At 47.0% G+C, this 16,183-nt stretch overlaps 1 protein-coding gene across 4 annotated transcripts in view; it reads right to left on the reverse strand.

The window, feature by feature from the left end:
• Positions 1-2,413: 2,413 nt before the first annotated feature.
• The window catches only part of AMBRA1 (autophagy and beclin 1 regulator 1), a 134,075-nt gene continuing 120,305 nt past the window's right edge, over positions 2,414-16,183 (reverse strand). For all 4 annotated transcript variants that reach the window (XM_080345376.1, XM_080345375.1, XM_080345373.1 and 1 more), the window contains 3 exons: positions 14,217-14,309; positions 12,504-12,697; positions 2,414-3,994 (listed from right to left, as the gene is read on the reverse strand). In XM_080345376.1, coding sequence (XP_080201502.1) covers positions 3,504-3,994; positions 12,504-12,697; positions 14,217-14,309 — 778 coding nt within the window. In that variant the 3' untranslated portion in view covers positions 2,414-3,503. The remainder of the gene's footprint in view (positions 3,995-12,503; positions 12,698-14,216; positions 14,310-16,183) is intronic.

Genomic DNA, 16,183 nt, shown 5'->3' on the forward strand with positions numbered 1-16,183 from the left:
GGCTTTTAAAGAACACTGGCTCCCGAACCTGACCAACCCACCATTAACCTCTTTCCACACCAAGAACAGGCTGTTACTTTTGACTCCAGTTCCCACCTCAAACAGCTTCCATCTCCAGAAGGACTCTACCCCTCAACCCTTAAGTTGACAAAGTTTCTTTAATAGCCTCTTGTGAGGGACTTTTATCAAAAGCCTTTTGAAAGCTAAATAAAAATCTCTGCACTGAATTTCTTCTTTTCCTAGGATTTTATTAGCACATTTAAAGGTTCCTGACAGGCTAAGGCCGAGAAAAGCTTTTGGTTTTTAAGATTATTTCCTGTTCTTAAGCAGCATAGCTCTCATTTTGCCTCTTAAATGCACGGTGCAGCTTTGGTTTCCTCAGGTAGCTATGTTGAATTTGGACATTTTTCCTGGCAGGGTGTTTGCCTCAGCGCTGTGTTACCACATCACAGCGAGCAGGTAAGTGGTGAGGTTTGGGGAAGGAGCCCCGTGCTGCTGCTGCTGTGCTCCCCCCGGTGACCGGCGATCCCACCACCTCCTGCCCTCCCATCAGTGTGTGGATTCAGGGGTGTTGCTTGAGGGAACAGGTCAGCTCAGCCCGGCCCAGATCAACCAAGGAAGACTGCTGGGCCAGAACAACATCGTCCAAGGCAGAGAGTTCTGTTCCATAAGAAGCATGGAAGGCATAAGAAATAAACCGTATTGGGTGGTGAGGAAAGTGAGCCCATGGCATAAGTGTGCTCACTTTTCCCTCCCATGTCCCCTTTTCCCACTCACCTCCCTCCCTCCCTCCCTCAGGCGTTAACCAGGGGCATAGACTGAGCTTAGCAGATTCTAAGTCTGAAAGTAAAGAAAAAGTGTAGTGCTCTCTATATACAAGCCCACTACTGAAAGCACCCACCCTGCCCACTGTTCCTGCTTAAACCCTGCATGAACCGGCGCCAGGCTGCATTTGTGACCAACCTTTGGCCCAGAGCTACAGAGCAGGTTAGGAGAAACAAAGCTGCCTGCTCTGATCAGGCTCCAACCTTACCTCACCTGGAAGAGCTTCCCTACAAGTCGCAAATGAAATGCTGTTTCAGAGCTTCAGAGATGTCTTGAGTCGGTCAAAGACAGCAGCTGTGGTTTACTCCTGCTCCCGCTGGAGCTCACTACCTGCTCTACCACTGTCTCCCATGGACCACATCCTCAGTAGCGCAGGCTTCAGGTCCCTGCACAGCAGCCCAGCCAGAGTGCCCAGCAATGGTGCATGCCAGGTCTTGAGAATCTGCCAACACCAGAGTGAGGCATCCCAGAAGACCTTTCTCCAACTGCAATGGAAATGTTTCTGTAGGTATCTTGGCTCTGGCTATGGGAATGGACATCTGTAAACGTTCTGCAACACAGCTACCAAGAATGGGCCTCAAGACTCTCCCAGGAATTGCACAGGGAGAGGGAAGAGGAGATACCAGGCTGAGCTGAAACAGAAGCAGTTTTTTTCCAGGCTCTATTTTTGTTTTCAAGCAGTGCAGTAAACAGCTCTGCCCAGACCTGCACCGCCCTGTCTGCCCAAGTCTTCAGCTGAGATACAGCTCCTCCAGCTCCCGAGTGCCAGCACATCCTCAGGCCACCCCACACTGAGGCAATACAGGGATGCATGAAACCTTCCTCACCACACAAGGGAATCCCGTTTTTCAGGCCTCTCTTCTGTCAGATCAGGGATGTGGTTGGCTTAGGGCAGGTTTTAGAGCCTCATTAACACTCTGCAATGAGGCCTGGCAGCAGCTGATTTGATTTAAGGTTCATTTCCAGGCTGTGATTTAAGAGAAGATTTGCTTAATGTTCTCTAACAGACTCTTCCCGACTGGGAACTTGAGTGCTTCCTAATGACAGCCTTATTTATTGTAATGTCTCTGCAGCGCAGATCTAGCAGAGCTGGGCAGGAGCACAGCAGGTGTTCAGGCAGCAGGGGCAGCATCCCTCCCCGCAGTGGTACCGCTGGGGCCGGCATTCCTTCACCCAAACAGCCGGACACTGCACTCCTGCGCTGCTCTGAGGGGTCAGCAAGACAGAACACTCTCTGGTTGCCTTAGACAGTGCTGCATCTCTACACGCCTTTTTAAGCAGGACAGGAGAAGCCCTCCCCCTTCTCCCTGCTGCAGTACCTGAATGATGGAAAACGGCAGAAGGGCCTGTTCATCTCCAGGCTGGCTAAAAGGCAACTGGCAATCAGGACTTCCAGACGTTCCTCCCTGCCTCCCAGTTTTGGGCTTCCAACTCAAAGGGTGAGCCTGCTTTCCTCCTGGGAAGGGGGTGGTCATCATTTGACATTTGTAAGCTACCTTGAGCTTCTGAGCTGGCTGTACCTATCCCAAGTCTGAACACAGAGACAACCATCACACAAATGAAGACAGTAGGTCAAGCAAGGGTTTGTCATATTTTAATGACATTGATCTTTGGTGTTTCCCTCGTTAGCACTCACGCTTTCCCTGTCCTTCCTCTACAAGCCTGCTAGAGATGGAGAGTTACAAACGAAAAGGAAAATCACATTTGAGACTAAAAACAAAGTATCAGAGCCTTGATTTCTCCACTAGAAACTACATGTACAAGGTCAAGATTTCACATGCAACACCTTACATCACAGACCCATACCTCACACCCTGGCCTGGAGCTGGAAGACATTCCCTGCCCACTGCCAAGGAGGTGCAGCTCAGTCCTGGCACCACAAAACCATTGGGATGGCTCATACACGTTAATATTGGCACAGCTTAGAACATTCTTGTGTGACCTGCATTCTGATTAGAGAGCAGTAGCCCTTGTCCCTCTACCTGTCCACACAGCAGCTCTGCCTAGGTTCCTGCCAAGTACTAAACTAACTCTCTAAAAAGGAAAGATCTCCACCTGTGAGCAGATCCTGAGCTGTGCAGGTTTTGGCAAAGCCCAGCTCTTCCCAGAAAAGACCACAGAGCAGGCAGGATGGGTCTCAGAACAGCATGCTCTGGGGGCAGCAATGCTGTGACACAGGGTGGGACTGTGGCCTGCAAGACTCCTCCACTCCAGCAGTGGAGCTGGAGTATCACGCCTAGGTTTGCCTGGTAGGACTGCCTGTCTCCAGAAGGATGCTGCAGCCCCCTTCCCTTTCTCCACTCTACCGATCAGACCCTGGGCATAAAAGGGCAGGAAAGAAGAAAGAACAGAAGCTTTACAAAGGACGACACTGACGGAATTGCAGGGTTACGGCTGAGCTCAGGGGATCCCACAGGGCTTCAAACTGATGTGCAGCCAGTATGGTTTGCATTCCTGATAACTCTTCAGCAGCGGTAACACTGGAAGTTAACTATGCTTTCTTCCCCACAGCTTCCCTTGCAGTTCTTATCCCTTCCCACTCACCAAGGACAGAGAAGCCCACTGAACCACCAGACCCTGTCAGAGCCACACATCCCTACTCTTCCAGCTCCTGGCCAGCTGTGAGGTACAGGTCTCTGCTGAGCAGTACAAGGGTAGCACCAACACACAACTCATCTCTACCTGTTCCGTGACTCCCCACTGGTGCTGTCATTACTATAGAAGTTGGTACTGTCAGGAAGATGGTTATTATTAGTTAGGTCACTGTATTCAATTGGTCCCTCAGTGTCCATGGAGGACTGGGCCTGCTCTGGCAGCTCCAGATCACCAGCGCTTTGTCCTTCACTCCTGCCAGGGGCTGTCCGCGGGCTCAGGCTGTGCTCTGACAGCTGTAGAGACTCTGAAAGGATCCGTCCCTCCAGCTCAGCTGCCAGCTGCTGTGAGGTTGACTGCTGTGCTGACGTGCCCTCAGCTCCGGCAGACTCTGCACCAGTCTGAGAGCTGCGGTGGATCCGGTGTCTCACAATGATGTGGTTGCCAAAGCCGCCCATGGACGCCATGGTGGTGCTCTGCTCCCGCTGGACCACGGCAGTCATGCCACCCTCTGCCATCAGCCTTTGGATCCTAGTCAGGGCATTCTCCCCACTGGCTCCATATTCTGGACCTTCACCTGCAAGACAAAGCAGAAGCAAGTTTGGTGCACAAGGTAGACTACAACAGAAAGAGAAAGCACGCTGGGTAGATGCATCACACAATGTGCACGTGCTGGGACTGAAGATAGATTTTGTTCCAGATGGAGCCAAACATTTTATTTCTGTAATTTCCAGTAAAGTGCCAGACAAAGGCACTGAACTCTATCAAGAAAATCTTGGCCATTCCCACAGGGATCCCTCACAGACTTGCATGCCCAAGCCTTGGAGAAGCAGCAATTATCTAACAATACAGGTTGGGAAAAAAGAAGAGTCAAAGAGGCAGTGTGTTTTCTCACAGCTGCGGAGACAGCCCAGCCAGCCTCATAGAAGCAGAAAGAAAAACTTCACTTTGCACTGCAATAAACCAAGCATTTCACTGTGGTGTTAAAGAGTTCTGTGGCCTTTCCTACTTGACCTGTTTGAGGACACCCCAGGCAGACGACATGATGGGAACCTCCTCAATAACAGGGAGGACATGGCCTGCTGACCAAGAGCAGACAGCAGCTTCGGAGCACGGTCTGTGCTTCCACATCACCTGCGACTGAGGAAAGATCAAGTACATAGCCCCTGCTCCCCTTGAATGATATCTTTTGAGGAATGCAAAGAACATGTCTTAAGATCCAGAGTCTTCCCTTCCTAGTCAGGCCACACTGAGCTCTGAGACAACCATCATCAGATGCCTTGATTGCTGAAGATTACTTTTGAAGAACAAAACCTCGCATAGTCCACATAGGAGATTAAATCCCAAAGCAGGAAGGTCCAGCCCAGTTTTGTTTCTCAGCATCCTTCTTTTGCTACAAAACTTACCCAGACTGTTTGAGGAAAACAATCTGTAACCATAAACTGCTAGAACCATTCCACAGTGGGATCCTGATGATTCTTATTAAAGAGATAAATCTCACTCCCAGCTCCATGAAGCTATCACAGTGCTTATTAGAGGAGAAGAGAAAGCCATGAGCTCTCCTGGCACCGAGGAAATGAACACAAATGTCAGCAAGGCTAGATGTAGTCAGGAGTTAAAACACAATAAAAACCAAAATGCCATACTGACTAGGAAGACAAAAGCACTTGAGGCTGTGGAGTGGAGTTCTTGTGTCCTACATGGGGGCTGGGGTGTTCAGCACAGTCTACACCATGCTACTATAGAGGTTATTTTATAAAAAAAGATAGTTAAAGCTGTTAACATGTTATGCAGTCAGTCAGTGACAGCACATTCCCTTTCCTCACGGGCGCAGTGGTACTTGCATCATACAACACCAGCTTCCTCCACCACAGGGTACAGCTAATTTCATCTTCAAGCAAGTCTGCTGACATACTGCCCTGCTGCAGAAACACTGTGGACATTTAGGGCAAATTTAATTCTCACAGGTAGGATAAGTCCCTTTCTGCTAGGAATGTAGTAAGCCTGCTATATCCACTTTGCATATAGCAACTACATAGGTCCTTAGTCAGACCATCAGTGAGACCAGAGAGACACCAGTGACCTCATGAGAATCTGGAGCAGAACCTAGAGGAGTGAGCAAGAACACCCCCGCTCCTGGGCAGAGCCTGACCCACAATTAGCAGAGAAATCCTGTTCAGGATGTGGCTGATGCATGGACTAGGAACCTGTCTGACCAGCACAAAGACCAAGAACAGACAGAAGCAGCCATCATACTGGAAACTTCGGTGTGAAAAAACATGCACACCAGAGGATATTGAAGCATTAATCATGAACAGAGGCAAGCAGAAGGTTTGAAAAGCATGGGTTTGGATTCAGTCATCGCGTCCTTTTGAAGGCACAGTCATAAGCACTTTGTTACGAACCATCTGGCCAGGCCAGAGAGGAAGCTTGAGAAAGCCAAGATGTGCAACCCGGCTCAGAGACGCGCCAGCCAGCCCTCCCTGCACAAGTCCTGAAACAGCAGGTACTGCGCTCTTGACAGATCACTTACAGAAGCATTGGAACAGCAAATTAGCAAGGATTTCCAGCCGGTGCTCCTCAGCATTACAAACATGTGCTTCACCAGAGGAGTCCCTGCAGGCAGTGCACACCACAGCACTCCCTGCTCTTCCCTGCCCCTTAATTACCATGTGCCATGGCTGAATTTCCAGCTGCTTCCTCCAAAAACAGGCAAGGGCTTGATGCCACAGCAGAAATCAGCAAGTCACGAGCCTTCAGATTCCAAGCACAGAGATACAGCAGTGTTGGAAATTCCAGAAAGACAGCCTGTCAAGGGCCAGAAGTGATCCCCACCATTCAAGCAGCCAACAAGCACTTCTGCTTTGAGATTGTCCTTCCCTTCTCCCCTTTCAGGTTCTGCCAAGGACCTGGGCTGACTGGTTCAGAGCAAAGCTTCCTGCACCATTTGCCTGGAGCTGAGGTACAGCATAGATTCACATACAGCCCGTTTCTACTGCCTGGTGACTCCCACACACGTTCTTTCACCAGGCTGCCAATGCAGTCTATGTTAGTGCAAGTGAAGTAAGTTAACTTCCATTTGGTGGAGGTTCAGAACGTGCACACAGGCACTCTGAACAAGAGCAATGCCATAAACCACACACCTTGTGTCACTCTAAGTTTGAACTTGCAGCTGTGCAAACTCCATTCCTTGCTGCATCAGATGAAGAAAAGCAGGACAGAGAGAAACCCCATCCTGGTGACACTTTTCTCAGACTCCAAGTGGTTTATGCATATCCAGAGCATGAACATGAGCTTGTGCAGGAGGAATATGCCAAGTGACAGCACATCTAATTCTCCATACAGAGAAGACAATTCCTCTTCTCTCATTTTATGCTCAAAACTACATTCTGATCTCCTAGGCCATGTAAAATCTTCTATCCTAAGCTCACATTCTTCTAAGTCCACCTTCTAGGGTCAGGAAAATAATAAAAAAACCCCACCCTCACAGAGCACTACAGACAAAATCCAGAAAACTGAGCTAACCACCTCTAGCTACAGAGTGTGAAACACCAGTGAAGGCCTAACACCTGCCAAAGTGTCCCACACCTGGGCTGCCCATCACAGAGCAGGAAACGATCTTGAAACAGTGTTCATCCTTTTCTGGACAGGGACACACAAGTTCTGTACCTGACAGACAAAGAAGCATCACCCAAGGTTCCCTTGAACAATATAAGTATTAATGTTGTGTCCACAGTGCTGTCCCTATCAGACCTTTTCTACTCTAACTGAAGTGACCTTTCCAGACATCCAAAACCCCATCTATCCCAAACACAGACACAAAACATTACTCTTGAGAGTAATTATCCCAAAGACCAGGGGCTTTCTGTCATTCTAGCTGACAGGCTCCAACATTTAACGAAATACTCCCCAGCTGACGCATCTGTCTTTAGCAGTCCCCTGGGTGCTCCTCCAGCAAGACACAGAAGACTACGAAGGCAAAATATCTGACAAACTTTCAGTGGAGGCGGGCATGACACAGGAGCATTTCCACTCCTAAATGAAGTGGTCTCTGAAGTACCTATGGGGAGTTCAACTTGCATATCTCTGTGCATGGACGGCACCCACCTGATAAAGAGCAAAGCTCACAGAAGCTAGGATGAGATCAGGCTCCTGTGTGGCTGTGCATTATACTGACATCCCTCTTTATTTTCCCCCTATTTTCAGCTTATCTCTTTCTAAAACCAGCAGTCATTAGTAGCCATGCTTGCAACCAAAGCTTTAAAATTAGAACTAAGTGTAAGCACTGCAGAGATGCCCAAGTCTTCAGAGAACACAGAATAATAGCTCTGAGGTGTGAGCTGACCCACTAATTCAGATGCTCAAAGATAAAAATATCAGCATTTTAAAATGAATTCACTCCTTGCACAGGAATAGGAAAGGCAGGGTCACAGCACAGCATAACGAGCTATGAAAAATCACATCTTCCTTGGTGTCAGAAGAAATACTACCAGTTAACTTTTCTCCCCAACCAAGCTCAGAAGCATGTTCATGCTTCCTTTCTGAGATAGCTAATCCAAACAATTCCGCAGAACGCTGAAAACACACAGCTGCTTTGACTTGTAACAAATTTCTTAGCAATCCTCTCACTTTGGTGATTTGTATGAGTGAAACTTCTTTTTGTAATGAGAGTTTAAAAGTAGCCCCCGTAATTTAATCCCAAGGGAGCCAGGTACTTGCAGCCGCTCACACTGTTAAGGTTTGCGTAGTACATGCTTCTAGAACCTGATTCTATTTTTTAGGTAGTGCTTTTCAGAGGGTTTTAAAGAGAAACTGAAATTTTCAGTTCTATAGGACATATGATGCACATTTTACAGATGGATGGGCTGATGAAAGGCTAAGGGATCTATCCATGTTTCTATTTGGAAAATGAGAGGCAGATCTGGAAGCTGATCCCTGGTGTCCTGGTTCCCATTTCCACAATAATCACACAAAAGTCACATCACATCTGACAACAGCATTGCAAGAATGTGTTCAGCTAATGTAAAACAACAGGTTTCTTTTTAGTATTCATGAGACTCGGCTGGGGACAGGGCATTCCTGCCCATGCAGCCCCCAACACATGTTCCTAAGGTCTCAGATTAATTAAGTTGCACTACATGCAGGCTTGCTGACTCTGCTCAGAAGTGCTCCTTAGGCATCCTCAGGATACTTTGCTTATACCAGGGAAGTTTCGCTTGCATGTGCTGTCTTTTCACTACTAACAGTTTGAGTGGACTGGATCCCACAAACCCGAACCTTCATCTTGGAACTCTCTTCCCTCTCAAAAGTATCCTTTGCAGCCTCTGGGAGCAGTTGGACATGATGGGAACTTGTACTGGCTGGTGAGAAATGCTTCAACCAAATAGGTTAAAAACTGTATAGGGCACAACAGCAGTCAATCTGTTGCTCCCCCAGAGACAGGCAAAGTAGCAGTCCGCTGACAGCAAGCCTTCTGATAGCTGGAGTTTCAACAGTTCTGTAGGCCTACATGCACAACGAGCATTGAGCTAGCTGTCTCAATGTTAAGCCCCAAAGACAATGCAGATGACAGGAACTGAAGTAACAATTGCCTTTCAGTCATTTCCATCAAGGTGAGGTATTTTTGGTTGGTTGGTTTTGTTTGTTTTTGAGTCTGGAGATTTTTTTCTTCTTAAACAATTGTATTACCCAATAGATGTATTGATATATTGTCAATAGTCGGGACTGCATGGGTGCACAACCAAACAAGTGTCCTGCAGCTCTGCAAAGGTCCCTCAGCCTGCAGCACCTTCTGCACAGTTGCCATCCCTGACAGTTCCTGCCATTCGCACCCTACTCCACAGCTCCAGCAGCCTGAACAAGTGTCAGCCGCAGCCTGACCCACTCTGGACTGGGAATTACAATTTGTAAAGGCTAAAGCTTTGGGCCATTAAATCTCATTAGGAATGTTTGTTGTTTTTTAAGTGAGATTTAGTTTGCCAGGTGAACACAGATCCTTCAACCATCATGCCTGCCCATTTGCAAGGGAAAGTGTGGTGTAACTCCCAACAGATTGTTTCTAATTCAGAGTGCCTCTATGTCACAACTCCATCACTATTTCCACTATGTCTGTCAGCTTAAAAGAAAGTAGGAGACAGCTGAAAACACTGGTCTAGGCATTTATTGGTGTCTCCTAGTTTTCTCTCAATTCTAACTTCCTTCGGTTTACGTGTAGCTTGGGAGCAGAGTTCACAAGGCAGCTATCAGGCACCGCAAAACAAAAAGATACAGACATTAGAGGGATTCACTTCTAATAAAGTCATCATATACTCAATTCCTCCAAAGGAGGTAGAAAGATAATCAGAACAGCAAAGTCCCCGCAGAGCTTTGCATGAGAAAAGGAAACTATTTATACCCGCACAGAGCTTAATTAGATTTCTGATGCAATTCTGCATACTTTTTTCTTTTTCTTTTCTTTTCTTTTTTTTCCTATACAGTAAGCACATATCTGCAAGAAATGCCCTGAGCCAGAATTCCCTTCAACAGCAGGACTGACAGGACACTGGACAGAAACCCAATCTTGGGGGTAGCACTGGCCTTTCTTTCTTTTTTTTTCTTGAAGCATTCAGGTTTGGGGGTTTTTGTGTGGTGGGTTTTTTTTTGCCCTTGTGATGAGGTGATAACTAAACCACTTGCCTTTATATTACTCAGAATCACATTTGATTTATCCATTCTACCGCTGATAATACTGCTAAGCTTTTACGTAGTGATTTACATCTTCAAAGCCCCACATAAAACACTAATTAATCTCCACAGCCCCTGGTGTACTGTACTATAGGAAGATTTATTCCAATTTGGTAGATGATTAATACTTTGCCCTAGGTCACACACCAAGTTAGTGGTAGCACATTTTTTCCTTCCTTTTCCCCCGTCATGTCCCTGACATCTAAATCCTGCTATTAGGAAATGCTGTTTCCCTTCCAACAGGCAAAGAGTTACGGTAGATACAGTGGGCAAATTATCCATCAGAAAAGCAGCACAGAATCTAATCTAGCCTGCCTGAACATGCTGGATGAGCATCACAAGAGTCCATGATGCTGGAAAAACAGCCACCTCAATGTCACAAGCAGAGCAGCAGGGCTCAAGTGTAATGTGAAGCATGAAGACTCTTGGATGAATAAGACCACTGATGCCACAAGTCCCTGGCTAACTGGCTGAGGTGTTAGTAACAGCAGCTGAAAATTTGTCTTCCTGCTTCATTATAGGTCCTTGTACTATTTCTCTGTCATGGACTGGCTTTTTTTGATTCTACATGCTCCTCATAGTTAATGTCTAGACAGCTCCCTGTTTTGAGCAGCTCTTGTGCCTTTGCACAGGATTTTACACTGAGAATGCAACTGGCACAAGAAATGATCAGCTACAGGGTAAGACTGCTTGGCCCATCTCCAGTGCCTGCATCTGCACTCAAATAACTCCTTCATTCTAAAGATCCTTACGTAGGAAACAAGACTGTGACAGCCCATTTTGCAGGTGAGGCCACTTGCAAGGGAACATGTGATAAGGCAGTGTCTGAGCCAGAAATCACACCAGATGTGGAATCTGCCAATCTTCTTCAAAGCAAGAAAGAGAGACAAAGAGAAGACTCTGTCCTAGGCTTGTTATCTACGCTCAGTTTCTTCCAAATGCTACATGTTTTGCTCCTTTGTAGAGATACCGCAACCAAGGCACTGGTAAAGGACAACCCTTCCCCATCTCATTAATGGTCTAGTTAAAAACCATGATCTAGACCTGAAAAATTGAAAGGTTAATTAGAAAGAATGAGATAACAAAACCTTCATATGACTGCAGAAGAGAAGCAGAGAGAAGCAGCACTGGAGAACTCCCCTGGCTGTTACAGAGCAAAGACAATCCCTAAGCCTGCATCATCAGCCATCATGGCCTCGATGCAAGGTACCACACTGTACCCTGTGCTCAGTCTGCACACCACATCCAGTGGAATAACCAGTTCCCACAAGTTCAGCTTCTGTCCAGACATCTCACGTTCCAGCCTTATTCACACGGCCTCAACTGTACTAACCTTCCAGAGAGGTTAATCCCAGCTCTGCTGAGATAAGCAGATGGGAAACCACACAGATCAGGAATGTGCCACTTAACTTTGAACACAAGAGCAGAGATCAGAGAAACACAAAGCCTTATCACATATGCTGGATGCTGCACAGTAGAAACTGTGCAATAGTCGCATGCCAAAAAGCATCTTGCAGAACAACACAGCACAAGCAAGCACACAGGCACAAACGGGCATGTCATGGAATGCTTTCCAAAGCCAAGTGGGTTCATCGTGACCCAACACCCTCAAAACTGCCTCCTTGAACTTCTCTAGCTTTCCTACGTAAATGCTGTCCAACTTCTTCCTAGCAAGCCTTCAGAGTTGGATTCAAGCACAATGCTATGGCATAGAGATGGAAAACCTGGGCAAAAATCACCATGCTTTCAAAAGATCAGCGGTCTTTTATCAGGCAGGAATCTTTTAGCAGACCTGTTTCCAGCTCTTTACATGCAGACTGGAAAATACTAGAGGAGTTTTTGAATACCTGAGCTGGATACTCATCACAGCCAATATCTATCAGCCTAAACAGTATACCAGAATATTGCTTTGTGATAATGAGTTACAGTATTTTCGTTTGTATCTAGATGCTGAGCTTCTGAAGCCTGCACAGGTTTTAGATGCAGAAGTTGAAGAACCAAGCTAAGCTCACACAGAGGAAAAAAGAATAATTCTTATCAGTCTGTAGCCATACTGCTGGTTAGAGTTCAGGGGATTTGTGAGGAGTGATGTCGGTACAACTGGTGCTAAAAAGACAAAATGACCAGGAGAAGAGTTCATTTTGCCCTCTGAAAGCCTGTGAAAAAGACAACTCCTCTACTCATCCGGACAGAGATTTGCTCTCGTGATCATCTTGGCCTGGCTACAGGCAAATTAGGCTGGAGAAGTCTATGCTGAAGAGGTTCAGGGATGTTCAAAATCATTGACAGGATGTGGAACCTATGTGGAAACTCCTCACTTACCAGGTAGGCTCTGTCAAATAAATCATTGATTGAGCTCCTACCTTCCCCAGTCCCTGCAGAGGCGGATTCCTGCTCCTGTACCTCCCTCTCTGTCTGAGTCTCGGCATTCTGCAGCTGAGGCGCCAAGGTCTGGGTACCCTGTGAAGTCACAGAGGTGGGGGGGTTTCGGGGTTGCAGGCCTATGGCATTCATCAGGCCCATGTCCCTGTCTGTCCTCCATGTGGCTCTGCTGGTTCTGAAAAGAGAGAAAAACAAATAAGACCAGGAGCATTGGAGGCAATTGTGACCTGTACTTATTTACACACACAGACACCCCTCTCCAGCCTCAGCTGGATGGTCTCTTGAGTTTTAAGCCAATAGAGTCTTATAGTACACTCACCCTTCCACAGAAGCAGCATGTCTGACAGGCATAGACAAATACCCCCGCAACATCACTAAGCCTGCAGAAAAACTCTTGATGTCACTGAGTTGAGTAGGCAACACGACACGCAGCACAGGACCACAAGCACACACACAACCTCCCTCTGCATGCTGGCAGGGTGTTTTTAATGCCCAAAGACCCAGCCTGCATCCCTTCCCTCCTCTGAACCTCCTATTTTGTCGGCATCACACATGAATGCGCTCCAGCAGGCATTTCTGCCTGTTCCGGTTGGACAACACACATTCTCTGTTCTCCAAAGCGAACAACAGGAACTGCCTCAAGGCTCATTAGCTTCTTCTCAGAATCAGCTGAAGTGTACGATGCCACAAGAGCTGAATCTTGACAATGCTTGGATGCTCTTTCCAAAACTGACCTCTGGCTCAAAGTGCTGGGAACGGTAAAGAGATTCTAGGAAGACTGCCTCTTTCACAACCTTTTTCCATAAGGTTTTGAAACCTGCCACACTTTTGTTTCTCTCTCTTTGAGCTATTTCATTCTTGCGCAGTATTTCTGCCTTCAAGCCGCTCCTAAGCCCATCATGCAAGGCTGTGACAAGTGCTGTCAAAAAACGTGAGTAGTGGCAATGTCTACTCACATGGCAAAATAAAGAATCACCCTCATTATTTTTCACCCTCAATCAGACCAAGATTGTAGGACAGCAGCGACATTGCCCTGTACACCAGCTCATAACTTCCTCGGGATCATGGAGCTCCCAATTGAGAAACATGACTGCCAGCACCACCTTGCTGACAACAGCTGGCGTAAGGAGCACTCTGCACTGAGACAAGAAGAAAGGGACTGCAGTATCACCCTCACGTTTAGAGTAACTAATGTGTGCGTCACCAGACGGACTGGATGAAGCAGCCAACAGGGCTGTCAAGGGATTTTGATTTATTTTTAGAGTTTATTGCTGAGAAACAACTGTCCCATGACCAAAACCAAAAGGGATGAAAATCAGTCACCAGGACCGTCCACTGGATTTGCATCTATCTCTGTGAAAACCCCTGTTCTTCAATTACCGTCCAAAGGCCATTTACTTTGCACGGTGTTTCTGATGCGTCAAGGCCCACATGCTCCTCCTGCAGCTTGCTTGTGGATGTTATTGAGGCCACAGATGACACACGTACTTCACAATCACCAGCAGCACTTTTGTGCACTGAATGTCACCTGCTGGAAGGAGGCCAGGTGGCCCAACTAGGCAGTGTCAGAGGTTGAAAAAATAGCATAATTAAGGCTACCAGTGCTAAGGGAAGAAAGAAGAAGTAGTGCTGTCAGATGTTACAAAAGCAGTAGAAAGGGTCAGGTCTCTTTAACCTGCACCCAGGAGACTTACCCAGGCCGCTCAGTGCTCCTGCTGCTGGAATGCACAGTGAAGATGTTCTCATTCAGCTGGTCCCAGTGGTACTCAACTCCAGAGTTTAAGGCCCTTGAAACACCAAAGAAGGGAAAAATATGAGCATGACAGCACCATTCCAACCAGCACACATTATGTCCCCACAACACGAAGGACAGTGTTGATTTCTGCCCTACAGAAACTGCAGATCTAGCTCAGTTCACATTTCATTAAAAGGGCTCATCAACATAAACAGCCTTGCAAACCTGGAGCACTGTATTACCCAGATTGCTCTGGAATATTCCATTCATTTCAATTCAATATTAGTACTGATGCACAACAACAGGAGCAGAGAGATTTTCAGGAAATGAAGACATACAACTGTGTGTATAAAATCAGGTTACCCTAACTCCAAGTGACTAAACAAAGAATTGGAATGGGAAGGCCAATTCTCTCTGTGGTGCCTGCCAGCATTTCCTGCACTAGGTAATGCTAAGTAAAACACTGCTTTTATTTGACATTTAGTTTCTTCACAAATGGTTCTCATTCTACCTATAAATAAATAAACCTCTATACAGCCCTCTCACTGACAGTTACTGTGGAGTAAGGGCAGATGTAGAGGATATTTTAATAAGTTTCCACAAAAGAGTTTGTACTGGGACAACTACGTGTGTACCCGAAAAGACCGAAACTTGAATTTTACAGCTAATGCTACTAAGTTTGACAGAGCAGCCAATGTTCTGGCAACCTTTCACAGGGCATTTCCCAGAAAGATACACGGAGCCAGGGCTGGCTGATCACTTCACAGGAACAGGCAAGGTTAACAGTGTATGGTTAATCATCACATCATTGCTGAAGACTGCAGACAGTCACAGAAACTAAACCACCATGCTGTAAGGGCACCTCCCACTATTTCTAAGGCCCAATAGCTCTTAGACTGGAAGAGGATAAGAGCAAATCCAGTTCACCCTGTGCCATACAGACATGTCAGAGGACAGGCACATGCTCTGCAGTCCAAGGCAGCATGGAGATCTCCCACCTGCTCCCGTGTCCCACCTCCAGAGGCACTCCAGGCTGCTTTAGCATGGAAGAAACTTGCTGTACAATGTTTTGCCAGGCAATGCTGACATACCAGCTCCCTGTCAGCTGGCCTGGGGGTTTTTGAGGAGTTCTGTGTACCACCACATGGCTGCCGGACTGCAGATTTGCCCTGATGGTGTTGGGTGAAGAGTTAACAGTGCTGCACAGTGGTCAACACAAGGCAAGGGAAAACAACAACAACAACAACAACAGGTCCTGTGCAGGCAGAAGGGAATTGCATCTGAAGAGCTGGACTTGCACCACAGCGCACATGCTATCTCAGAGCATGAACTAAGAGTAGTCCCACAATCTGAAGGAAAGATTCAGGGCAAGTAGTTGGCAGCTGGTTATGGCTCTGGCACAAACACGGTGTTTTTTGTATACGTAAAAGCTGCTGTCCCTGTAATGAGATGCCTCAGCAGAACTGGCAAGAACCTCAGCTTGTAGGAGGCTGCAGGTCAGATGTGCTACAATGGGAAAGCTGTGTGTGCGGGGGGCCTGGGGCTGGGCTGCTGAGGGACAGACCCCAGGTCAGGACCAAGTGTGAAAACTGGATAAAATTAGGTCAGCAAAACCATGTACAGAGTCTACAGGAAATAATCCATCATCACTTTTTTATTTTCCTTTTTTTTTGTGCTGAGCTAGCCCTGCACTGCATTATATCCCACGAAAACAGCTGTCAGGGAGATGCTGAATTACAAAGGCTTCAGAGTTTATTGACAGATGGTAACCTGTCACTAAAACCATGCCAGTCCTTCTGGCTGCTCCACCCCCTGCATAATATATTGACACTTAGCTGCCACACTCTGCTGTCTGTAGAGCAGCAGTCTCCCTAGGCAAGCGAGACTTTCTGACCTGTCAGGCAAAATTTCCAGAAAAAGCCTAGT

The sequence above is a fragment of the Nesoenas mayeri genome, assembly GCF_963082525.1.
Source record: "Nesoenas mayeri genome assembly, chromosome: 5".
In the NCBI taxonomy this organism is placed as follows: Eukaryota; Metazoa; Chordata; class Aves; order Columbiformes; family Columbidae; genus Nesoenas; species Nesoenas mayeri.